This window comes from Stegostoma tigrinum, chromosome 8 (assembly GCF_030684315.1).
Source record: "Stegostoma tigrinum isolate sSteTig4 chromosome 8, sSteTig4.hap1, whole genome shotgun sequence".
NCBI lineage: Eukaryota > Metazoa > Chordata > Chondrichthyes > Orectolobiformes > Stegostomatidae > Stegostoma > Stegostoma tigrinum.
Window position 1 is genome coordinate 53,151,511 of NC_081361.1, and position 21,940 is coordinate 53,173,450.

Below are 21,940 nucleotides of genomic sequence, written 5' to 3' on the forward strand. Positions count from 1 at the left end.
CGTTCCCATGGAGAAGATAGAGTGCTGTTGTTAAGCTTGCACTACTTATTGCATCTTCATTTGAATAATTTTGTTTTAATTATAAATACAATTATTGGTTTAATAAATTCAGTAGATAGATATTTTAATTTAGATCTGTTGCAGATGAGGTATATAGTTGGCCACTTTGGGAACAGGGAAAATTATGTTGCGACTTATGGAGTAGTGAAGCTAGAATAGTCTAGCTTTCGTCATAGAACATAGAACATTACAGCACAGTACATGCCCTTCGGGCCTCGATGTTGTGCCGACCTGAAGCCCATCTAACCTACGCTATTCCATGTACGTCCATATGCTTATCCAATGACGACTTAAATGTACCTGAAGTTGGCAAATCTACTACAGTTGCAGGTTGACGTGATTTAAAGAGTCTTTTTTTTTTATCCTTTCTCATTTTCTAACATAGGATTTGAGATCTATCTGTGCCTGTGTCGCCAAGATTACAATATTAACTGTTTTACACAAGAATTCTCCAAAGATAATCTAGTAGTAGGGTAGGAATCACAATGAGGCCACAAAATTGGTGTGTTTAAAAACTAAAGAAGTAAACATTACAACATGCTTATAAAGATATGAATACCCAAAAGCCTTTTCTTAGACACTCATATGCACATTTCCATCATTTTGCCTGCAACTCTCCTCTGAGTTTCTTCTGTGATTGCTGATTTCTGGCTGAGATCTAGCTCTTGGTCTTGCAGAGGTGGCTACTTTCATGAGGCCCTGACTAAGTGTTTGTGGCTTACACTGACATACTGGTCGTTAACATTAAACTTGAAATGAGCTCCTTCTGACATGCATGCATACAGCAGGATAATAAATTATGAAATAAGGCACCTTTCTGCTCCAACTCTGGCTTAAGGACAACTGTAATGTTATTCTTGAAGTTATAATTTAGCTAAATCTAGAGACTGGAAGTTACACTCTATTCAAGAGTTTACCTTGGTAGGAGGTGGAATTGTGTTTAATTTTTGGTTTGAATGTACCTCCTTTTGTTTGGCACATTTACAGAATGTGAGCTAGTTAAACATTCTTTTCAAGTCTTACAACTTGATTTGCAGTTTGTAATCAAATATATTTGCAAAGTGCAGTTGTATCTGGGATTATATTTGAGATTCTGGTATTTTTGATAACCTACTCGTGGCTGCAGTTTGTTTCTCAAGTGGCTCTGCTTTCAAGTGAGTGGCGTTTGAACTACATATTATTGATATTAAAGCACTTTGGTACGAAAGGGGATATTTGTATGCCAGCTTCTACCCTGTTCTAGTTTTTAAAGAGTTGTCTTAATCTTATACAATGATTTCAACAAATATGTGTGATTGGGAATGCAAACTAGGTACATTTGTTTGACTTTTTTTTTATTTCCAGGCAGATAGTGGCCATTTTAAACAATTTTCATTTGGTTAAACAACCGATTGAAGAATTATCGTGAATTAGCTAATGAATTTGGCAGTTCGTTGAATGAAAAGAATTCCAACTGGAAAGAGACAAGCAAAAGTGGATGGATTTGAAACTGAGAAAATAATACTTTTTGACTTTTCCATACAATGATGTATGGAGAAGGTGCAGAATACACATCTGATCTGTATGCAGAGTTCATGATAATGGTTGCCAGTTATGAAACATGAGATTTGTAGTTTTTATTGAGACCTCCAAGAAGTAAATATTCAAACTTGGTACATGTTCGAAAGGTTATGATGATAGGTGATACCCTCAGTGGCAATAGATTGTGTGCAGGTTTTGTCTATTAGTTTACTGTAATCTGCTCTTGATAAATTCAAAGCATTCTTGAATTTTTGCCATTGAAAATTTTCCAACATTTGCTACTTCTAGTTTAAGATTAGATTGTTTTGTTTTAAATTTCATCTGGGATCTGGAAGAATACTTCCCTTATTTTTCCCCCTTCACAAATTTCTACTGAATGATAAAATTTAATTTACCCCTTGCTGTTCAGTCTCTGCATTGGTCTAATCAGACCAAAGTTCTTGCTACCACAGGGTGGCAGAGAAATCCTAAATATTGAACACTTCAACATTTTAAGAAGGATCCCTATTATAATTTTCTAAGGCACTTCAGTGGGGCATGATAAACAACATTTGACACAGCTAAATATTTGTTTGGAGCCCCAAAAACTTGTCCAAACAGTTGATATTTAAAGCGTGTTTATTTGAGGATGAAAGAGAGCAAGAGTTTAGACTGACAGATTCAAAGCGTAGTGACATAGTAGTTTATGGCATGGCTACAGATGGAAAAATCAAAGTCTGGAGGTCACGGTGAGTCTGCTTGGCCAGTCAAAATCAATGCAGAAGAAAACGCTGCAGATCACCTACCGGTTTTCCTGTGATCTGATGCTTTTCCCCTGACAGAAACAAATTGAAGGATAGTAATCTGCCTTCCTGTTCTTGCCACCAAAGTAGATAACCACACATTTATCCACAGTTCCCTTCCTATGGTTTTCATCTCCTCCGTGTTTTTCCCTTGAAATGCAGGTCTGCATTTCTTTTCTATTTTACTTTGCTGAGTTTGCAGCACGCTCCAGTCAGTCAGCAGCAGTTGAGTTGTAGATGGGTGAAGCCAGGTGAGGTTCTGACTGTGGAAATGGAGAGTCTTAGTACAGATATTTAAGTTTATCTCTGGATCAAGTATGATACCAAGGTTGCCATCAAACTTGCTTAATCTCAAAGTAGCTAGGGAGAGGAATGGAGCCGGGAATGGAATTTGGAGCAAAGATTAAAGGAAATGGTCAGTCTTCAGAGTATTTAACACTTAACTGGAGGAATGTTCTGTTAATGTTGATAATTAAGGGATAAGTCAGCAGCAGTAGTCAAGAGAGGCGATGGTGAAGTGGATTTGGGTGTTATTAGGACATGAGAAATAAAACATGCACAAACAATGGGGTTTATCGAGCCCATTCTGTCATTCTGTGATAACCTCTAATCATTTACCTAACTCCATTTTCTTTCCTGCTACATTTGTTTCGTTCTCTTAACCTCTGTGATATTTACTGCTATATATGACGCATTAACCAGACCTGACAGTAACACCAATGCTTCTTTTTTTTTTGAAGGTTGTTCTGCATCTACACAGGTCTTGTGCTAAACGAAATCACATTAAATGTCTTGTACATCTCTTACACTGCTGCGTGTTAGAAACATAATCATATCTTTTAAAGGTTTAACATCTATATTTCCTGTTTTTTTTGCCTCCCAGAGACCAACAAACTATCTGTCTCAAAATTTTAAATGTATTCGATGAAGCATTGACAACTCTCTGGGTTAGGCAATTGCAAAGATTTTGTAGTAGTCAAAGTACTCAAAGAACTTACTCTCAGTTGTAAGTGGCTGGTCCTTTTTATTGTGTACAGTTTTGGTCTGCTTACTTGAGAAGGGATGTACTGGCTTTGGAGGAAGTGCAGCGGAGGTTCACTAGGTTGATTCTGGAGGTGAGAGGGTAGGCTTATGAGGAGACATTGAATAGACCGGGACTATACTCACCGGAATTTAGTAGAATGAGGGGAAACCTATAAAATTATGAAGGGGCTAGACAGAGGCAGGGAGGTTGTTTCCCTTGCCGGGTGAAACTAGAACTAGGGGGCAGAGCCTCAAAATAAGGAGAACGAGATTTAAGACTGAGTTGAAGAGGGACCTCTTCTCCCAAAGAGTTGCAAATCTGTAATTTCCCTACCCAGTGATGAAACAGTTGAGGCTATGTTGTTGAATGTTTTTAATGCAAAGATAAATAGATAGGGGAGTGGGCAGGTAAGTGGAGCTGAGTCCATGAAGAAATCAGCCATGTACTTATTGAATGGTGGAGCAGATCGGCAGACCAGATGGCCTGTACCTGTTTCTTTCTTACTTATGTTGTTATGAAAAATTCTACCCTTATAATCTCAGTATCACAACGAGAGAAAACAAGCTCTGTCCCCAGAACCTGATGAGGCAACTTAAGAATGTTCTTGCATTTCAATAAAACATCCCTTCTAAAATCCAGAGAATATAAACCCAGTTTAATCAGTCTGTTCCCAGGGACTGTTCTAGTGGATATTTGGCGTACCGTCTCCAATTATAGAGGCCAAAAGCAGCCTCTGGTAAGACAGTTCCCGGAATACAAAGCCATCGGCATACACTCTTTAAAGAATACAGTGCCGTGGGGAAGAATGTAGATGAGATACAAGATATATCCGAGGAAAACCTGGTTGGAGTCCATAAGTAATTGTGATATTAATAAGGAGAGATTGCAAATGATACTTTGCTCAATTCTTATCTAAATAGAAACATAGAAATTAAGTGCAGGAATAGATCTTTGGCCCTTGGAGCCGCCTCCGCTATTTATAATGATCATGGCTGTCCATTCAACTCAGAAGCTCATTCTTGCTTTTTCCCTTTATTCCTTTGATTCCTTTAGCCACAAAGTTCTATATCTAACTCCTTGACATACAATGTTTTGGCCTTGACTGCTTTTCTGTAATAGCCAACAGGCTCAACTCTCTCTAGGTGAAGAAATTTCTCCTCATCTCAGTACTAAGTGATTTAGCCCATATCCTTAGACTGACTCCTGATTCTAGACTGCCTTGCCATTGGAGCATCCTTTCTACATCCATTCTGTGTAGTCCTGTTAGAATTTATTAGGTTTCTACGAGATCCCATACCACCCCTATTTTTAAATTCCTGTGATTTATCATTCTAACCAATTCAGTCTCCCCCCCATGTCAGTCCTGCCATCCTGGGAATCTGTTTAGTAAAGCTTCGCTGCACTCCCTCTCTAGCAAGAATATCTCTTCTCAAATGAGGAGACCAAAACTGCGTGCAGTATTTTAGGTGTGGTTGTGCAAGCCATCATTCCTGTTGTCACTGAAAGCCAGTATACCATTTGCCGGCTTTATAGCTTGTTGTACCTGCAAGCTTCCTGTCAGTGACTGCTATACAAAGACAGCCAGGTCTCACTGCACATTCTGTCTCTCAATTTATAGCTATTCAGATAATAATCTGTCTTCCTGTTGTTGCTACCAAAGTGCATAATCTCCCATTTGTCTCTTAAATTGGATCAGTCATGCATTTGCCCATTCACTTAGCTTGACCAAATGTAGCCAGTGTATAACAGTGGAACAAAAGCAGAAGTTGCTGGAAAAGCTCAGCAGGTCTGGCAGCATCTGTGAGGAGAAATCAGGGTTAGCATTTTGGGTCCAGTAACCCTTCTGAGGTTTCTGATTTACAGCATCCATGGTTCTTTTGGTTTATGAAACAATAGAGATGTGTTGGAGGAGAAAGGCTGCAGATAGGTCTCAGAGGGTTAGGAGATGCTTCATAAATCCTCAATTACCTTTTTTTTGGTTAGCATTTCTAATTTTTAAATACTAATACTGAAACATCCTCCAAACCTAAGGAAATGGAGGGATAGTTTAATTTACTACATTGACTGACACGGGGGGTTTTTAGTGACTTCACCAAGGACTGTTTCAGAACTATAACTGACTGGGGTATAGAAACTTGAAAGGAAGGATTCAGAGAGTTCCAGAAAAGAAGATCGTGCGTTTAGGAGGGGACAAGTTCAGAACTTAGAGGTGCACTGAAATTTTGTCAGCACTTTCCAAGAAAAATGGGATGAAGGATTAATTTTGATAGTTGCAATGACTGCACATCTAAAGGAGAATACAACACCTTGAAGAGTGAGTTGAACGAGGAACTGGGAGGGGAGTTTGTGCAGTTGGTTGTTTAGAGTGAAAAGGACCAAGGGATCGGTAGGATGGGCTCTGACTATCCAATCAAACAGAACTTAACCAGGGTCAGAGATCACCTAGATAACAAAGTGTGAAGCTGGATGAACACAGCAGGCCAAGCAGCATCTCGGGAGCACAAAAGCTGATGTTTCGGGCCTAGACCCCTTCATCAGAGAGGGGGATGGGGAGAGGGCTCTGACATAAATAGGGAGAGAGGGGGAGGTGGACTGAAGATGGAGAGAAAAGAAGATAGGTGGAGAGTAGAGTATAGGTGGGCAGGTAGGAAGGGGATAGGTCAGTCCAGAAAGGATGGGCAGGTCAAGGAGCAGATCTTCTTGACCTGTCCATCCTCCCCAGACTGACCTATCCCCTCCCTACCTCCTCACCTATACACTCCTCTCCACCTATCTTCTTTTCTCTCCATCTTCACTTGTCCCTCTCCCTATTTATTCCAGAACCCTCTCCCCATCCCCCTCTCTGAAGGGTCTAGGCCTGAAACATCAAGCTTTTGTGCTCCTGAGATGCTGCTTGGCCGGCTGTGTTCATCCAGCTTCACACTTTGTTATCTTGGATTCTCCAGCATCTGCAGTCCCCATTATCTCAGAGACCACCCAGAGAAGGTTGAGTTTGGAGAAAAGGCAAGGAACATCTTTTTGAAACATATTTCATCCAATGGATCAATGGAAGGAAGAGACATTGTGAGGTAGCTGATCAAGGTTTAACTGTAGTTACCAAAAGATCTTTGAGATCCTGGTGTTTGATTGTTAGAAGTGAGGACAGAGGGCTTCAAGATGGTCTTGTGAATGAGAGGGGGTAAAAATCAAGGGGCTAGCTTTTCATCTGAGATAATCCTGGGACAGTGATGAAAGATCAGGACCCAATCAATAGTGAGGGATGTGTAGGTTAAGTGCATTAGCCATGGGAAATGCAGGGTTACAAGGATAGGGTAGCGGGATGGGTTTGGGTGGAATGCTCTTAGGAGGGTTGGTATGGACTTGTTGGGCTGAATGGTCTGTTTCCACACTCTGGGAATTCTTTGATTCTAATTCTAATTGTGCTATTTGTGATCAATTTATCCCCCAAATCTCTTCAAATCCGTAAACCTGAAGTGGAAATGACAGCCATAACTGGAAAACCACTTTTCTTAACACTCGCTTATTTGTATTTTGTGATAGTGAGCTGCCCCACTGGAGAATAAGCGTGTATGGAAGAGGAACAGGAGAAGGCCATTCACCCCCCTTGAGCTTGCTCTGCCATTAAGTAGGATTATAGCTGATCCAACATTCTTTGTGTCTGCTTGCCTGCTCTTTCCTCATGATCCTTGATCTACTTAAATGTGGAAAACTTCATAACAATCCACTCTCAGACGATATTTGGTTCCAGTGTGGTTTTGAACTAAACTGAAATGGTAAATTGTCTGTCTGTATTGGTGTTTTAATGGCTTGTGTTCCTTTACACTTTTTGTGTGCTTTTCAGGCCTCCCTTCTCATCCACAATACAATCTGATGAAGCAACAGTGCACCGGAAGTTCGGGTATGATAACTTTCTTAATTAAAGGAGATTTGGAACATGCCACAACATTCCTTAAAAACTTAAAAGTGAGTACTTTTGAAATTCCTTCACTTCTTGTTAATGCCTGGTGAAGGCACTTCTGAAATTAATGAGCTTTATGTTCACTTCTGCTTCTCCATTGCACTGCTGAGCCAAATTGAATGAGCTGTTCACCTGTCTTTTTAAGAGGTGAACTTTTCCTTCTTGTGAGGAAAAATAACAAAGTTGTTATTGCAATAACCTAAGTGACTTTGTTACAAGAGACAGTTGGTTTTTATCATGGGCTATCACAGTTGGCCTCAGAATTATCCTCTCACGACCTGCTGCGACATGGAATTTTCAGCAATAAAAACAGGAAATTGTAGAAATGCTCAGGCATTGCATTTCAAGCTAGTGTTATAACTCTGGGAGGAATAATCAGGTCTAGCTGCTACATAGGCTGTACCAAAAATATAAATGTTTCATTTAATGACCCAAATCGTCAATTTATTTCTCTTACTGTTACCTAGAACAAAACATATTTCTACTAAATTTCTTTAATAACCTTTTTATTAAGAACAGTTTTATTCTTTAGACAAGTGACCAAGGAACTGCTCATCCACTGAGCTGCTATGCAGTTACAAACTACAACCCTCTTGCTCCTAGCACGTACTCATTCACAAACAGGATAAGACAGACTCCTGCAGAGGTATAATGGGAGGGGAAAAATTGCCTTCATGGATTGAAAATGCAAGCTAAAAGGTTAGGGTTGATGGAACTGTCCTATTAATTCACAATTTAAAGCCTGGTGATTGCTTGGAAACTAGGCAGTTATTTATGAACATGTCCCATCCCCTGGCTGAAGGTCAGCCTTGTCCAGATTGATTATTTAAACAAAACTCACTGCAGATAATAGGGAGAAACTAAGGAAAAGGCCTCACAATCCTGGGTGTCAGATGAAACTACTTACAGGGACTGAAATCGCCAGATAGTCACTTGCGTAACTGATATAGCTAAGCTTGTGAAATTATCCGCATTCTATAAATGTAGTCTCCATACAATGGGTACCTTTCTTTTAGTGTGTATTGACAGGATGGTGGGACTGATGAAGTAAGGTCATTGCCTGCAATATATTCTATGAAAGCAGACATTTCTCTCTATTGCTCTACATATTCATTCATAATTTGTTCAGCAATCAAAATGTTTCTGATGTAAAGTACCTTTTGAGCTTGAGGGGCTGTATGGTGACCTCTGTAACAATTCCGATTCTGAAGCAGAGGCAGGAACAAAATGGTGGGGGTGGGGGGGAGGAAAATTTTTAATATAAATCAATGAAATGGAAGGTAGGAGAACATGAATGTCTAATGGGATGATGAATGCATAGCACAGGAGATGATAATGGTACATATAAAACAGATGATCGATCTGTAAGACATGAGTGGAATAGCCACGTTATTATTAACATGTCTAAAATCTGTGACACCCTTAAAATTCAAAGTTGAGACTGGAAAGCTGTAAAGTGCCTAATTGACAGATGAGGTGCTGTTCCTGAAGGGTGTTGGGAGTGATTTACAAAGGGATTCCTGTTGTGTGTGTCCAGTTGCATTTGAATGTTCAAAGGTAGGTGGAATATAGGTTTGCTAGTGGCAACACAACAGAGATACCAGAAATATTGTGGAGGCTGGTGGGGTGGATGGGTGGATCCAACCATTATTCAGCGAGAACAGAAATTTTGAAAATTAAATAGACGCTGCAAAGAGCCCTTTGTTCCACAATCGCGAGGAATATTCAGTTGCCGTTATACTTTTTTTTAACTTTCCTTCATTTTCGTTTGCTCCACACTAAAAGCAATGCCTTCTTTTGTCACTGCTCACTTGGATGAGATTAGTAAATCTAGTTTGGACTGTGCCTTGGACCTTTTTTGGCTGCATGGTTCAGTACCACATTTGCACAGAACATTTTTGCTTCTTTGGAAAAATACGGTCTTAATCGAAGATTTAAATTACATACGTTTATAGTAGTGAAAAAATTCTTAACAAGTTCTTATCATCAATTTCAATTGCTGTAAATAGAGAAAATCTTTTTTCCCCAGGAGAGGACAGTATACATACACTGAATTGTATTGGTTGGGGGAGGGGGGGTGGAATGGGATTGAATAGAATAAACCTTTTTTTTAATGCAGTACCACTTTCCTTTCAGCTGTTTGCCCTTGCTGAGAGTTTGGGAGGATATGAAAGCCTGGCAGAGCATCCGTAAGGAATTTGTTTTAGAAAATAGATATGCCAATAATACTATTTCAGCTTCAGATATAGAAGTTTAAAGCAACATGAATTTAAAGGATTGGTTATTTGAACATGAATATCAGCAGAGGATTTCTGAAGGTGATGCATGAAAAAAAATTCAACATGTGTGATGTAAATATATTGAAGAAGAAATTCAATATCAGTAACACTAAAGCCAAACACTGCTGAATGTTCATTGTTCATGTTGTATTAAAAGCTTCTAAGCTTTGACGATATTAAAAGCCTCATGAAGTGTTGCAAGGTATGAGGTAACAGTTGCAGCTGATCAAAAGAAAACACTGGTTTATGTTTATACGCTTATTTTTCAAGATACATTCTAGTTTTTTTTGATTTTGCATAAACTGTTCCATGAGAAACATGTGACTCCATATTTTATTGGACTGATTACTTTGGGAAGTGGTGAGTTTCTTTTTTTTGGCACTGCCAAGGAAATGAAAAAGAACAATTTTTAGTCATTATTTTGACTGAGTTCGGAGAAATGCTCTGCTTCTGGGCCCATTCTCCACAGACCACAATATAAATGTAATTGTTTTACCCAGTTCCTGGTCTGGCCAATCGTGATCTTTCTTTTATAAGAAGATCAATCATCCAGATTCCTTTAAATATTATTTATTTATACTAATACTACACTAACAAAGATGCAAAACTGGTTGGCATATAGTTTGAGATTTGAAAATATAAATGTTTACCCCTCTTAAACAAACCAAAACAACATGTACTCCAGGTAAAGGAGATGAAACTGATTTCTTTGTCATGGTTTAGTTTTGTAGAAAAAAAACATTTTGACCATAAAGATTTTTCTCTTGAATAGAAAAGAATGAGATTTTTGGAATGTTTAGCTGGCTGGCCATCAGATGTTCTGGTACGCCTGGGTCACTCGACTTGGGGTCTTGGTAGACAGGTTATTCAGGAAACACATACTATCAAAGTCTTTCACACATTCTGTTCAAGAAGACAATCAAATTTCACACTGAAGTTGCAACAAGAGTGTTTCAGAAAGACAGAGGCTGGGCAACTATACGCTGAACAGGCTTTATTCCAACTGATATCCAAAGAACAAAAACAAAGTTGCTGGAAAAGCTGAGCAGGTCTGGCAGCATCTGTGAAGGAGAAAACAGAGTTAATGGCCCTTGGATAGTGGGGAGGGTGGAGGTAAATGGGCAGGCGTTGCACTTTCACAACAGGGAAACTACAGGATTACAGGGGAAGAAGCCATAGGGCTGTGGGGAGGTGTTGGGGGTGAAGGAAACAGGGACCAGGGTGTCCTGGTGGAAGGTGGACAAGGGAGGGGAGGGGAATATGTGCCTTGTTGTGGCATCCTGCTGGAGGTGGCAGTAATGGTGCCTGATGATCTTTCTAGATGTCAATGTTGGTGGGATGGTAGGTGAGGATAAGGGGAACCCGATCGCTGTTGTGGCAGGGAAGAGAAGGAGTGAGGGTGGAAGTGCGGGAGATGGGTTGGGTCTGTTTGAGGGCGCTGTCGATAACAAAGCTGGGGATTCCTCAGTTGAGGAAGAAGGTGGACATTTCAGAGGCTCCCTTGTTGAAGCTGGCCTCATGTGAATATATGAGATGGAGGAACTGGGAGAATGGGATGGAGTCTTTACAGGATGTGGGTTGTGAGGATGGATAGTCCAGGTGGCTGTGGGAGTCAGTGGGTTTGTAATGGATATTAGTGGCCAATCTATCCCCAGAAATGGAAACAGAAACGTTGAGGAAGGGAGGAGTCAGAGTTAGACCAGGTGAAAGTGAGGGCAGGGTGGAAATTGGTGGAAAATGTGAAGCCTTCCTAGTGTAATCTTTTGAAAAATATCTGCTGTCTTTGCACACGTGATGCCGGAAAAATAATGACTTTGGCTTTAGATGGACATTTTCCAAACACATTTTATTCCTTTTTAATTCCTCTGAAACAGTTTCTTTTAAAAAAAGCAAATGGTACAATGTACTTAATTTAAAGTAACTTAATCCTAATTAGTGGTTGCTTGAAAGCTGTACTGTTTGTGTAAATTGCTCAATTCTCACTAATGGATAATTCAGAATAGAGAAACAGTAAAATGACCAAGCTAATAATAACAAATTATATAACGATGGAAATCGTATTGTTGGCAAAAAAAATTGCTTTTACAGCAAGTGGCTTTGTTATCTTAACTATGGGAATAATATCTGATGGAATTATCAAAAACATCCAATTTGATTCCTTCCACTATTTATATTTAACTCCCTTTTCAGTGGATTTTCATCGTTTCAATTTTATAGATTCGACCATTATTGGAAATTGGTTCTAATTTTATGAAAGCTCATGATTATCCATAACCTAGTAAATTTTTATTAATGCCTTCAATACTTTTCAATTGGGCTTTCTTTGTCAGTCATTTTGGTTGAATTGTTTTTACTCATTCTTTTAGAGTTTCAAAAATTTAGAGTCATTGATTAAATGTTCTTTCAGTACTGATATATCTATCTCAAATTCAATGAGCCTAAAGCATTCTTTGGCTAATGACTTAAAATTTGGTCATATCCTACAAACAATGCAACAGGTCACCCTTCTGCTTTCTTTAAACCAACTACATTTTGATCTTTCTTCCTTTTTAAAATGAGCATGCGAAATGCTTAGTTGTGTATCCTGGAATTTTTTCAACTTTTATTTCTTTAAGGGTTAATGCTGTTTTTGTTACCAAAATTTTTTTCTTGTAATTACTTAAGACTTTTCAATGAAGTATTCTTAATATACCTGCTTCCTGTCTTGGTAATACCGTACATACCAAATAATTTTACCGTGGCAGCCAACCATTTAATTGCAAATGGTGTCTTGAGCCCTGCTTTTAAACACCAGTGTTCTCTAAACACTGGATTTTTTTTAAAAAACATCAGTTTCATTTCAGTAACATTTAAAAATATGTTTGTGACTTTCCTTTATTTAAGGACAAGATGAGAGGCAACTTTTTCTCTTTTTTTTGTGCCAGCAAGAATTCCTACATCAAATGCAGCATGATTGGATTGAGTGGGAAAATGTTCTCTTTATTTTCTGGCCCAGACATGTCTCTGCCCATATTACATCTAAACAAGCTTATACCAGAGTGACTGTTCATTTTCTGCATAATCTATTTTTTTTTCTCCAAGTTTTGCTAGTATTAATATCAATTTAGAGGCAGTTTTAAAACTCTTGTACCTATGTCAACTTGGGGTTGTGTTGAAACTACCCTGACATTTTATTGTAGCATAATTAGTGATATAGAAACCTGCTCCTGCTTTTTTAAATAAAACCTAAACATGCATTTAGGCTGCACACCCCACCAAACACGGCGGTAGTATTTCCTTTGTGTGTGTGTGTGTGTGTGTGTGTGTGTGTGTGAGAAAAATACTTGATTCTATGTACGACAAAAGTATATATATTGTTTAAAAAGCACTGCAATAGCAATAAGCTGTGTTCTACGTGCATTTTTTTTTAAGGGCTATTATGACCCATGCTTCTGTCCTGAAGGAGGATCGAGATGCATTGGGAATAAGTGACACGGTAATCAGATTATCTGTTGGCTTGGAAGATACAGCAGACATTATTGAGGATCTACATCAAGCATTAAAAGCTGCAGTAAGAAATCTAATTTTAAAGGGGTAACCTTGTTAGTGATTTGGGAATTGAATTATGATCACTGTAACAGAGCAACCTGAGTAAAAATATCAAATAAGGTGGGTTAAGGGTCATGACTGTCCTTGACATCCATTTTTAGGGGGGTTCTACCATTACACGCAGGATGAGCATGCAGTTCTGCTAATGATCAGCACTTTGGATACAATATGAATATACAATTTGGGGTCCCTCCATTGCTAGGCCATCTCCAGGTTCGAGCTCTGTTCCTCTTGAATTTATTTCACGGTTGACAGAAGGAATTTAATTAATGTGACTAAGTTTGGAGAAAAGAGTGTCACTCACTCACTATTTTTTCCCCTTTCTCTAGCATCCAAATGTGGTGACACCTGACCAAATCATCGGACACGTTTGCAATTCATCTTCATGTGTTCCATTGAAGGCAATGCATTCTATGACTCAGGAAAGACCTCAAAAAAAAAATTGATTGATTGAAACGTTTTGTTTCAGTTATGAAGTTTAATGAAGCTTTATTTAGTTATACTCTCTTAAAATGTAATGAAATATCACTTGTTACACTGCAATTGCCAGTTCTAATATGTATACAAATTGATAAGTTGCATTTAAATGCCTTTTTGTAATTTTAGTTTTCACGTAGCTTTGTGAAGGTTTGAACTCATTTTGCTAAAATTTAACTTTTTTGACTTTCTTGCATTATTCTGTGGAATTTTGGAGCTAGGAACAGTTTTTATGACGTATTTGAGAGTTGAAGTGGTCTGTAATTGTGAACTTAAATGGCTGGAAATACTGAGCAAGTCAGACTGTTTCATTTTCCAAACACTCTGTTAATGTTTTACATTAATGGCCTTTCATCAAAACTGGAAATACGTAGAACAAGCGGTGATCAGTTGGAAACCGGTAAAGACTGGGATGGAAAGAATAAAGGGGAGTTCTCTGACAGAGTGGGAGGCAGCAGAGGTGATGGTGCAGGGAAAATGAAGTTATAATCACAAGATTGTTATGGCACAGAAGGGGAATATTCAGCCAATCTCCTGCTTTTTCCCTATATATTTCTATCCAAATAATCATCTGTGGCCCTCTTGAATGCTTCAATTGAACCTGCCTCCACCACATTTTCAGAGTACATTCCATACATTCACTACGCAATGTATACAAGATTTTTTTTCTTCACATCACATCACATCATATCGTATCACGGGAGCCCTATAAGTGTGGAAATAGGCCCTTCAGCCCAACAAGTCCACACCGACCATCCGAGCATCCTACCCTGACCCATTCCACCTGCCCCCCCCAACATAATCCACTTAATCTACACACCCCTGAAAACTACAGGCAATTTAGCATGGCCAATCCACCTAGTCAGTGCATCTTTGGATTGTGGGGGAAAAAGTTCAGAGCACCTAGACAAAGGGAAAATGTGCAAACTCCATCCAGACTGTTGCCAGAGGGTGGAATCGAACCTGAGTCCCTGGTGTTGTGAGGCAGCAGCGCTAATCACTGAGTCACCCTTAAAGGGTAATGACCCATATGGGGATCAAACCCACGACCTTGGTGGTATTAGCACCATGCTGTAACCAACTGAGCTAATCAGCCAACACCCTTGCTTCATTTGCACATTACTTTAAATCTATACCATCTCATTTTTTTTTCTTTTACGAGTGGGAACAGCTTCTTCCTGTGTACTGTGTCCAGCCTACTCACCATTTTGAAAACCTCTATCAAATCACCTCTCTGCCTTCTCTCTCAACAGAACAGTCCCAACTTCTGCAAATTATCCTCCTAACTGAAGCTTCTCATTCCTGGACCTGTTCTTGTAAATCACCACTTCACTGTCTCCAGTACATTCACATTTTTGCTATGTGTCCCCCACATCTGTTCACAATACGCCAGCAGAAATTTAACAGGTGTCTTGTACAATTTCAGTATCACCTTCTTGGTCTTGTATTCCTTTCCCTAATTAAGAAAGCTAAGAACACTATGCTTAATTAATTGCTCCTGCCACCTTCAATGATCTGCACAGGTATACACACAGTTGCTTCTGCTCTGTAGTCCCTATGTTGTGTTGTCTTTTGATGTTCTGCTGACCAAAACGCATCACCTCCCACTTCTCTGCACTGAACCTCATCTGCCAACTGTCTACCTCCTCCTCCAACTTGTCAGTGTCCATTTGAAGTTCTATGCTGTCCTCTCAGTTTACAATTCTTCCAAGCTTAGACTACAAATTATGAAATTATTCCTTGCACATCAAGCTCCAGAATAATACATATCAAGATGAACAAGGGGCCCTGTACCAATGCCTAGGGAACTCCATTGCAAATCTTCCTCCAACCCAAAATATATCCATTGACCATTACTCTTTCCTATCAAATCAGCCATTCTTAAAAAATCTATGTTGCTGCTGTCCTTTTTACACCATGCCCTATCACTTTTCTCACATCTACTGTGTGGCATAGTATCAAACACCTCCTGGAAATCTGTGGATACCACATCAACAATAGGACCCTCATTGACCCTTTCTGTTACATCTTCAAAATACTCCAAGTTAGTCAAACATGATATTCCCTTTAGAAATCATTGCTGACTCTTCCTAATCAACCCACCTTTTTCCATGTGATTACAAATAATTGTTTCTGTAAACTTCCCCACCATCGAACTTAAGCTAACTGATCTATAATTGCTGGGACTACCCTTACAGCCCCTTTTAGAACAAGGACATAATGTTTGCAATCCCCCAGTCATCTGGAACCTCCCTGGAGTCCGAGGATGACAGATTTTGGCCATTGCTCCTGGAATTTCTACCCTCCCTTCCTTCTTGAATGCATCTCAACCAATCCTGGTGTTATGTCAACTGTAAGTGTTAACAGTCTATCCAAAAGTACTTCCTTATTAGAAGGGTTGAAGATTAATGACGCAGTTTCCTCCTCTGTCACCATGGCCGGATCTTACTCTAGTTTAGCCTTATGTTGTTTTCTTCCCAAATGGCACTTACCGAGTTGAAGCTTTTTGTAATTAAGGGTGTGAAATTGTATGGAGAAGGAGATTGCAGACAGGCTTTGGGAAAGAAAAGAGGTAGGGGATAGAAAAACTCACGAGAGGGATTGAGATGCAAAGGAAGCTGAAGAGATGGAGGTAGGGGAAAAGCTGGATTTGATGTTGAGTTGTAATGTGCCTCTTGAGAAGTGGGGGCATGTGATTTGGCCCACCAAATACATTCTTCTCCTCCCCTTGATCATGGCTGATCTTCTACTTCAATGCCACTTTTCCAAACCATCTTTATTTCTCTTCATATTTCTACAATCCAAGCTGGTGTTCTTACCAGACTAGGCACCTTGCAGGCAGGAACTTTGGATTAGTATTAGATCATATTTTAACTTGTTTTGATTTCAACAAAATGATTCTGCAGATTTTGCTCTATTAATCAACTTCCATTTTATTGTTAAAAGAAATTGAGATAAAATGAACCAAAGCATCAAACGATGATATAAGTTAAAATATTTTTAAAAGGTGAAATATAATAAAATAATTATATAACATACAATCTCATTGATTTCCAAAAAACACCTTTTCACAAATTGAGAAGAAATAAAATGGCTTTTGTATAATATCTGAAATATCACTCGTACAATTCTCTTATCAAAGTCTCTGTATCAAACACTGAGGTAGGTTTAAGGCACTTGTGATTTCAACTTTTGGACAGGAATTTCAGGTAGCTTCTTTCTGGAGCTGTCATAGACCTGAGCTTCAGTGCACTCCGTGTTAAGTAACTTCAGGGATTGATCCCAACATTTCTGGCCTGGGTCTTGCATTAACTCCTCACTCTCTTAGGTAGCCTAGCTAACTATATTTCCCTTTTCAGGAGCACGTATCTGTGCAGTGATTCTATTCCAGGGATTTAGCAGAACTGCTCTACACGAGGTTAAGAATTGAGATTCAAATGTCTCTCTCAAGTTATTTTTTTTCCGTTAACTATAACATGTATCTGAAATCGCTAACCAACCTTGTGCTGCCTTATTTGCCTTGCTGGGTTGCAGAACAAAAGAAAACCAATTGTGGTACTCTAAAGTCTGGCCTCAAAAATGCTTTTTTTAAAAAGAAAATTCACCATGGCTATAGAAATACTTGAAGTTAATATTATCTTGAGACACTCAAGACCCAAAACTCAAACTTGCAAAAAATGACACCTTTTGTGTGCAAGCACAGGAGATGGAACACATGCCTTAAACTTGTATTCAAACATTTCTGCAGTTTGTTTGTATTTTTACTTTAGCATTGTAATTAATGCTCATGTTTTGACATTTTAATCTCTATCATAAATTTTTAAACTCTTCTCCATAGCTTTGAACTTGCTTTAAATCTCCTAATATTTCTTTGTCCTGATGAAAGGTCATCAGTGGGAAAATCAGTACTATTTTTTTCCCTCTCTACAGATGATGCTTGTCTTTAGAGTATTTTTGGACATTCTTTTTTCTTTCAAATTTCCAGCATCCGCTGTGTTTTGGTTTTGTAGTCATGTTTATATGGAAGCCTAGAAATCATTAAACTTCTAACTGGCATCTGACCTTGGATCTCTCATTTTTTAATCATGTGAAAGCATAAAGTACATATTAGAATTTGGAACTTAGCATGGTGTGTTTAAACTGGGTAATGCTGTGCAGAATACCCTTAATTTGATTAATACTTTGTCTGAATCCTAGTTGGATCTGTCCTAATTGCTAACAAAGGATTTAAATGATTGCATGTACAGTAATCTGTTCATGAGTACCACTGTTCATAAACATTCTACAAATGCTTTTCATCTGTACATGATACTATGATTTACACTCGCCCTTTTATATTATGCACGATTAATTCATCTAGAATAGATAGATAAGTCTGAGCCCAAGAAATTCAGCTACACCTAGTTGAGTATTGCTGAACATAAAATGTGTTTATTGTACTGAATTACTGACCGCTTGAGAACTTGCCAGAATTGGTGATTACTAAAGTCCCAGGAAGTTGAACGATCGAGATTGTATTGGCATTAATTTAAAGTGGAAAGCTCCTTTATTTATATGCGTTTAATAACAAACATTTATTGAGAATTCAAGTACACAACTCAATATCAATAGAGGGCAATTTATACGTAATCTCTCCAAGGCAGAATTTTCCAACCTGTTGCATGGTGGGGTGGATGTAGGAGGGGGCGGGGGTACATAATTCAAAGATCGGGTTTGGCACAACAGTAAATTTAAGCTTTAGAGGAGGGAAAAAAATAAACCGACAGCAATCAAATAACTGAGTAAGTCCCAAGCAGCCTGTTCAGTTAAAAAGTAGAGTTGGAGAGAAATACTTCCTGTATTTCAAACAGTGGCATAGCTCATTTGGCCCCCTTGACAGACCACAGTGTGTTTACTGTAGAAACACAGCATTGGCAGTTCATCCTATCTCAGAGTGTGTTTGCTGTTGGACAAGCCTTCAGAATACTTTTGAAAGCATTTATTTTGAAGAGCTGATTTTGTGCTGGTATTGCTGAAGCAATTCTGCCATTTGGTGCAGTTTCTCTTCAGATTATGGTTCTTCATCTATTTGAAAAGGAATGGTCTAAATATCTCCTTGATCCTCAAAGAAATGAGATCAAAGTATCCGGAAATAAAGCTGTTTACCTCGACACTTATCTCTTTACCATTTTTGTAGACCGTTCCTCTTCAGAAACCATTAATGACTCTTACCCAAAGTGAGTACGTGAAATTGAAGAATCTGTCACTGTACTGTGAAATCACAGAATATTTGACTTATTTGCTCCTGTGAAGATAGTCCATGGCATGACAACACATAGGCTCATGGGGAATCAAGAGTTTACTTTAGATCAAAAAGGGGCCAAAGAAATTGAAGGAGGTGAATACGTTGTTAGTAAATTGTAATGCAGCTCCTTATCCACAGAAGCAAGAGCTACTTGAAGCTTGGGTTCCCAACCAGAGAATAAACCCTTCTAGACTATGCATAGGTTGTTGCCACAATTGTATGAACCATGTTTACTAGGATCAGGGCTTTGTATTTTATCTGTGTCTAACCCAAGAATTGGGACACACCTGAGAGTCATTGTGTTTTCTATAATACAGACATCAACATCTTGGTTGCGTTTCAATCTTTATTCCAGCGTAGAAAATACACCACTTGGAACACAAATTGTAAGGCACCAAGAGGACAGATAAATTTCTCAGACAACACCTTTTGACTCAATGATTTATTGCAAGAACGTTTAAAAGGTTGGGTGAATTGGCCATGAAGTGTTATTCAGCACTTTCTTGCCACTTCAGCAATTAAGGTAACAATATCAATTAAGAAATGACAATTACAATTGATTACTATAAGATGTTACAATTAAGATACGACAATTACAATTGATTACAATATGATATTACAATTAAGATATGACATTTACATTTGATTACAGTAAGATATTACAATTAAGATATGATTTACAATTCTATTAATGACCATTAATATTTGAAGAAGAATGCTATAAACTTATTTCTTTATACCCCAGTGAGTTCCTTTATTTTGCAAAAGCTTAAAGATTTCTTCACTTTTCTTGGGCCTAACCCAAAAGATATGCCTCAGCCCTTTGGAATTTGCTTTAATTCTTTTAATATACAAGAAATAAGATTCTATGGAGCCATTCCATTTAAGTCATTGCTACACAATCCTTCACCATTTCCTTTATCAACACCATAACCATAGATGCCACAGCTCTTTGTGAGCTGGCACATGGCTGACACATTTCCTGCAGTTTTCCAAGCTAACTCTGCTTATTGCTTTTTGCCGTTAAGTTCTTTGAGAACCACTGTAGATTATTTCAATGGCTTTAATAAATCTGTGGCAACTGGGGACATAAATGGCAGAAGAAAGAGGTGTTTGAAAGCCACTGCTTGCCGTGCTTCCAGTGACCGCTGTCCCCATGATCCCACCTCACAAACCTCTTTTTAAAAAACAAATTCACACACCCATTTTCTGTTGTGGCCCCCATGGCTTCACAACCTAGGCTTTCAACAACGATCTCCAAGTGTCAGAAAATACTGGCCTCTGATTGATCAGCAACATGGGGCCTTCATGGGAAGTCTAATGATTGGATGAGAACCTAGCAGTCGGTACCTGATTGTGCTTGATCCAGTGAGTTTTCTCACTGGTGGGGCTGGGAGTTAGTTGATCACCTCTGCACAATGCACAAAGTACTTGATCCTAACTTGCATGTCAGGTTCTGGCTTGGGTGTTGGGAGGAGAAGGTTGCAAATGGTGAGAATGAGAAGTGCTTCAAGTAATATTCCCACTTCCAAATCCCAATCACTGTTCCGAACATCCTTGAGTACTACATCATTCCTATTTTTCTTTCTCTTCATTTATGTGTCTGAAGACAGGACTGATCCATAGCGCTATGATCTTAACTATTTGTACGGAAAGGAGACAGGATCTGAGTCCACATCAGCCAGGACAGGAATCAAACCCCATGATGTTAGCACCACTCTACTTGCAGCTGTCCAACCACCTGAGCTATTGGTGCTGTTACACATTCTGGCCTGGAGCTATGGAGAGAAGGTAAAGTTTCCAAATTCCTTGCCATCGCATGACTGCCTGCATCTGTTTGCCAAGTTGTGGTCATGTCTTTTGCATGTTTGCATGTGACCACGCCCTTCATGGACTCGGAGAGCCTTGCCTGAACTCCCATGGCAGACATTTTCCCAGTAACTGATTTGGACTCTGCCATCCTCTCCATTAATATGGACTACATGTGCAGCATGTCTGTTGGAATCTCAAACAAAACTAAAATACTACAGCTGTGGAAAATCTGAAATATAAACAAAATGCTGGAGAAACTCATCAGAAGTAGCAACATGTGGAGAGAGAAACCAAGCTATGGTTTCGGCTACAGTCTGACTCTTCTTTAGAACAGAAAGGATCTGGAAAATGGTTGCTTTTGTGAAGTAGCCAGAGTATCTCACTTGCCTTTCTCCTCCTCAAAGACAGTTCCCAGTATCCATCACCTGCATCCAGCTCATAACAGTTGAGAGAGATTAGTGCTTGCCCCCATCCTTGAGGCAGACTCTACATATCCATACTTGCCAACAATGTCTGCGCATCTACTTACAGCATGTGAATCAACATGTAAAAATCCAACTAATTGCTAAATGAACTGACTAAGATGTGAATTTCTGCATTGATGTGTGGCTGTAAAACCTGTTCTGACACACACTGGAGAGTAATGAGCTTCTCTGAGGAATTATCCTCACAGATGTTATATAAGATGTCGTGACAGGCGAATGTTCTGGACAATGAAAGAAAGGATATGATTTAGTCATGGCAAAATCACATTCTTGATAACTGCCATAGTCAAATCTTTTCATAGTTTACTCATTGATGAACTGAAATCAAAATTTGTAATCATGTTACCAATAATTTGTGAAGTTCTTCTCTCCTAATTTGTGACCAAGACAGATGCACTGATGTCTAGGCCTAGGACTAATTTGCATTCCAGCATGATCCAGTGAGCATTCTTAGCAAACAAGTGCAGAAGTCACAAAATCACGGAAGTGTTGCATTGCCGAAGGAGGCCTTTTGACCAATTATGGCTGCAGCGACTCTTCAAATGAGCATTATTATGTTCTGTCAATTTTCTGCTGTTTATGTAGTTTAGCCAGATCTAGCAGAGAATGGTGAGGATACTGTAGCCTGTCAGATCTGTATCTCTTGGGTTCAAAGTAATGGAAGTGAGAG

General features: G+C 39.0%; 1 protein-coding gene and 1 non-coding gene across 2 annotated transcripts in view; one reads left to right on the forward strand and one right to left on the reverse strand.

Moving 5' to 3' along the window:
- The window catches only part of LOC125456195 (cystathionine gamma-lyase-like), a 50,733-nt gene extending 32,983 nt beyond the window's left edge, over nucleotides 1–17,750 (forward strand). Inside the window, exons 9-12 of the mRNA XM_048539057.2 lie at nucleotides 7,229–7,350; nucleotides 9,482–9,534; nucleotides 13,036–13,174; nucleotides 13,542–17,750. Coding sequence (XP_048395014.1) covers nucleotides 7,229–7,350; nucleotides 9,482–9,534; nucleotides 13,036–13,174; nucleotides 13,542–13,658 — 431 coding nt within the window. The 3' untranslated portion in view covers nucleotides 13,659–17,750. The remainder of the gene's footprint in view (nucleotides 1–7,228; nucleotides 7,351–9,481; nucleotides 9,535–13,035; nucleotides 13,175–13,541) is intronic.
- trnai-aau (transfer RNA isoleucine (anticodon AAU)) lies at nucleotides 14,712–14,785 on the reverse strand. The gene has a single exon. It is a non-coding gene; the product is annotated as a tRNA-Ile (tRNA).
- Nucleotides 17,751–21,940: the final 4,190 nt, after the last annotated feature.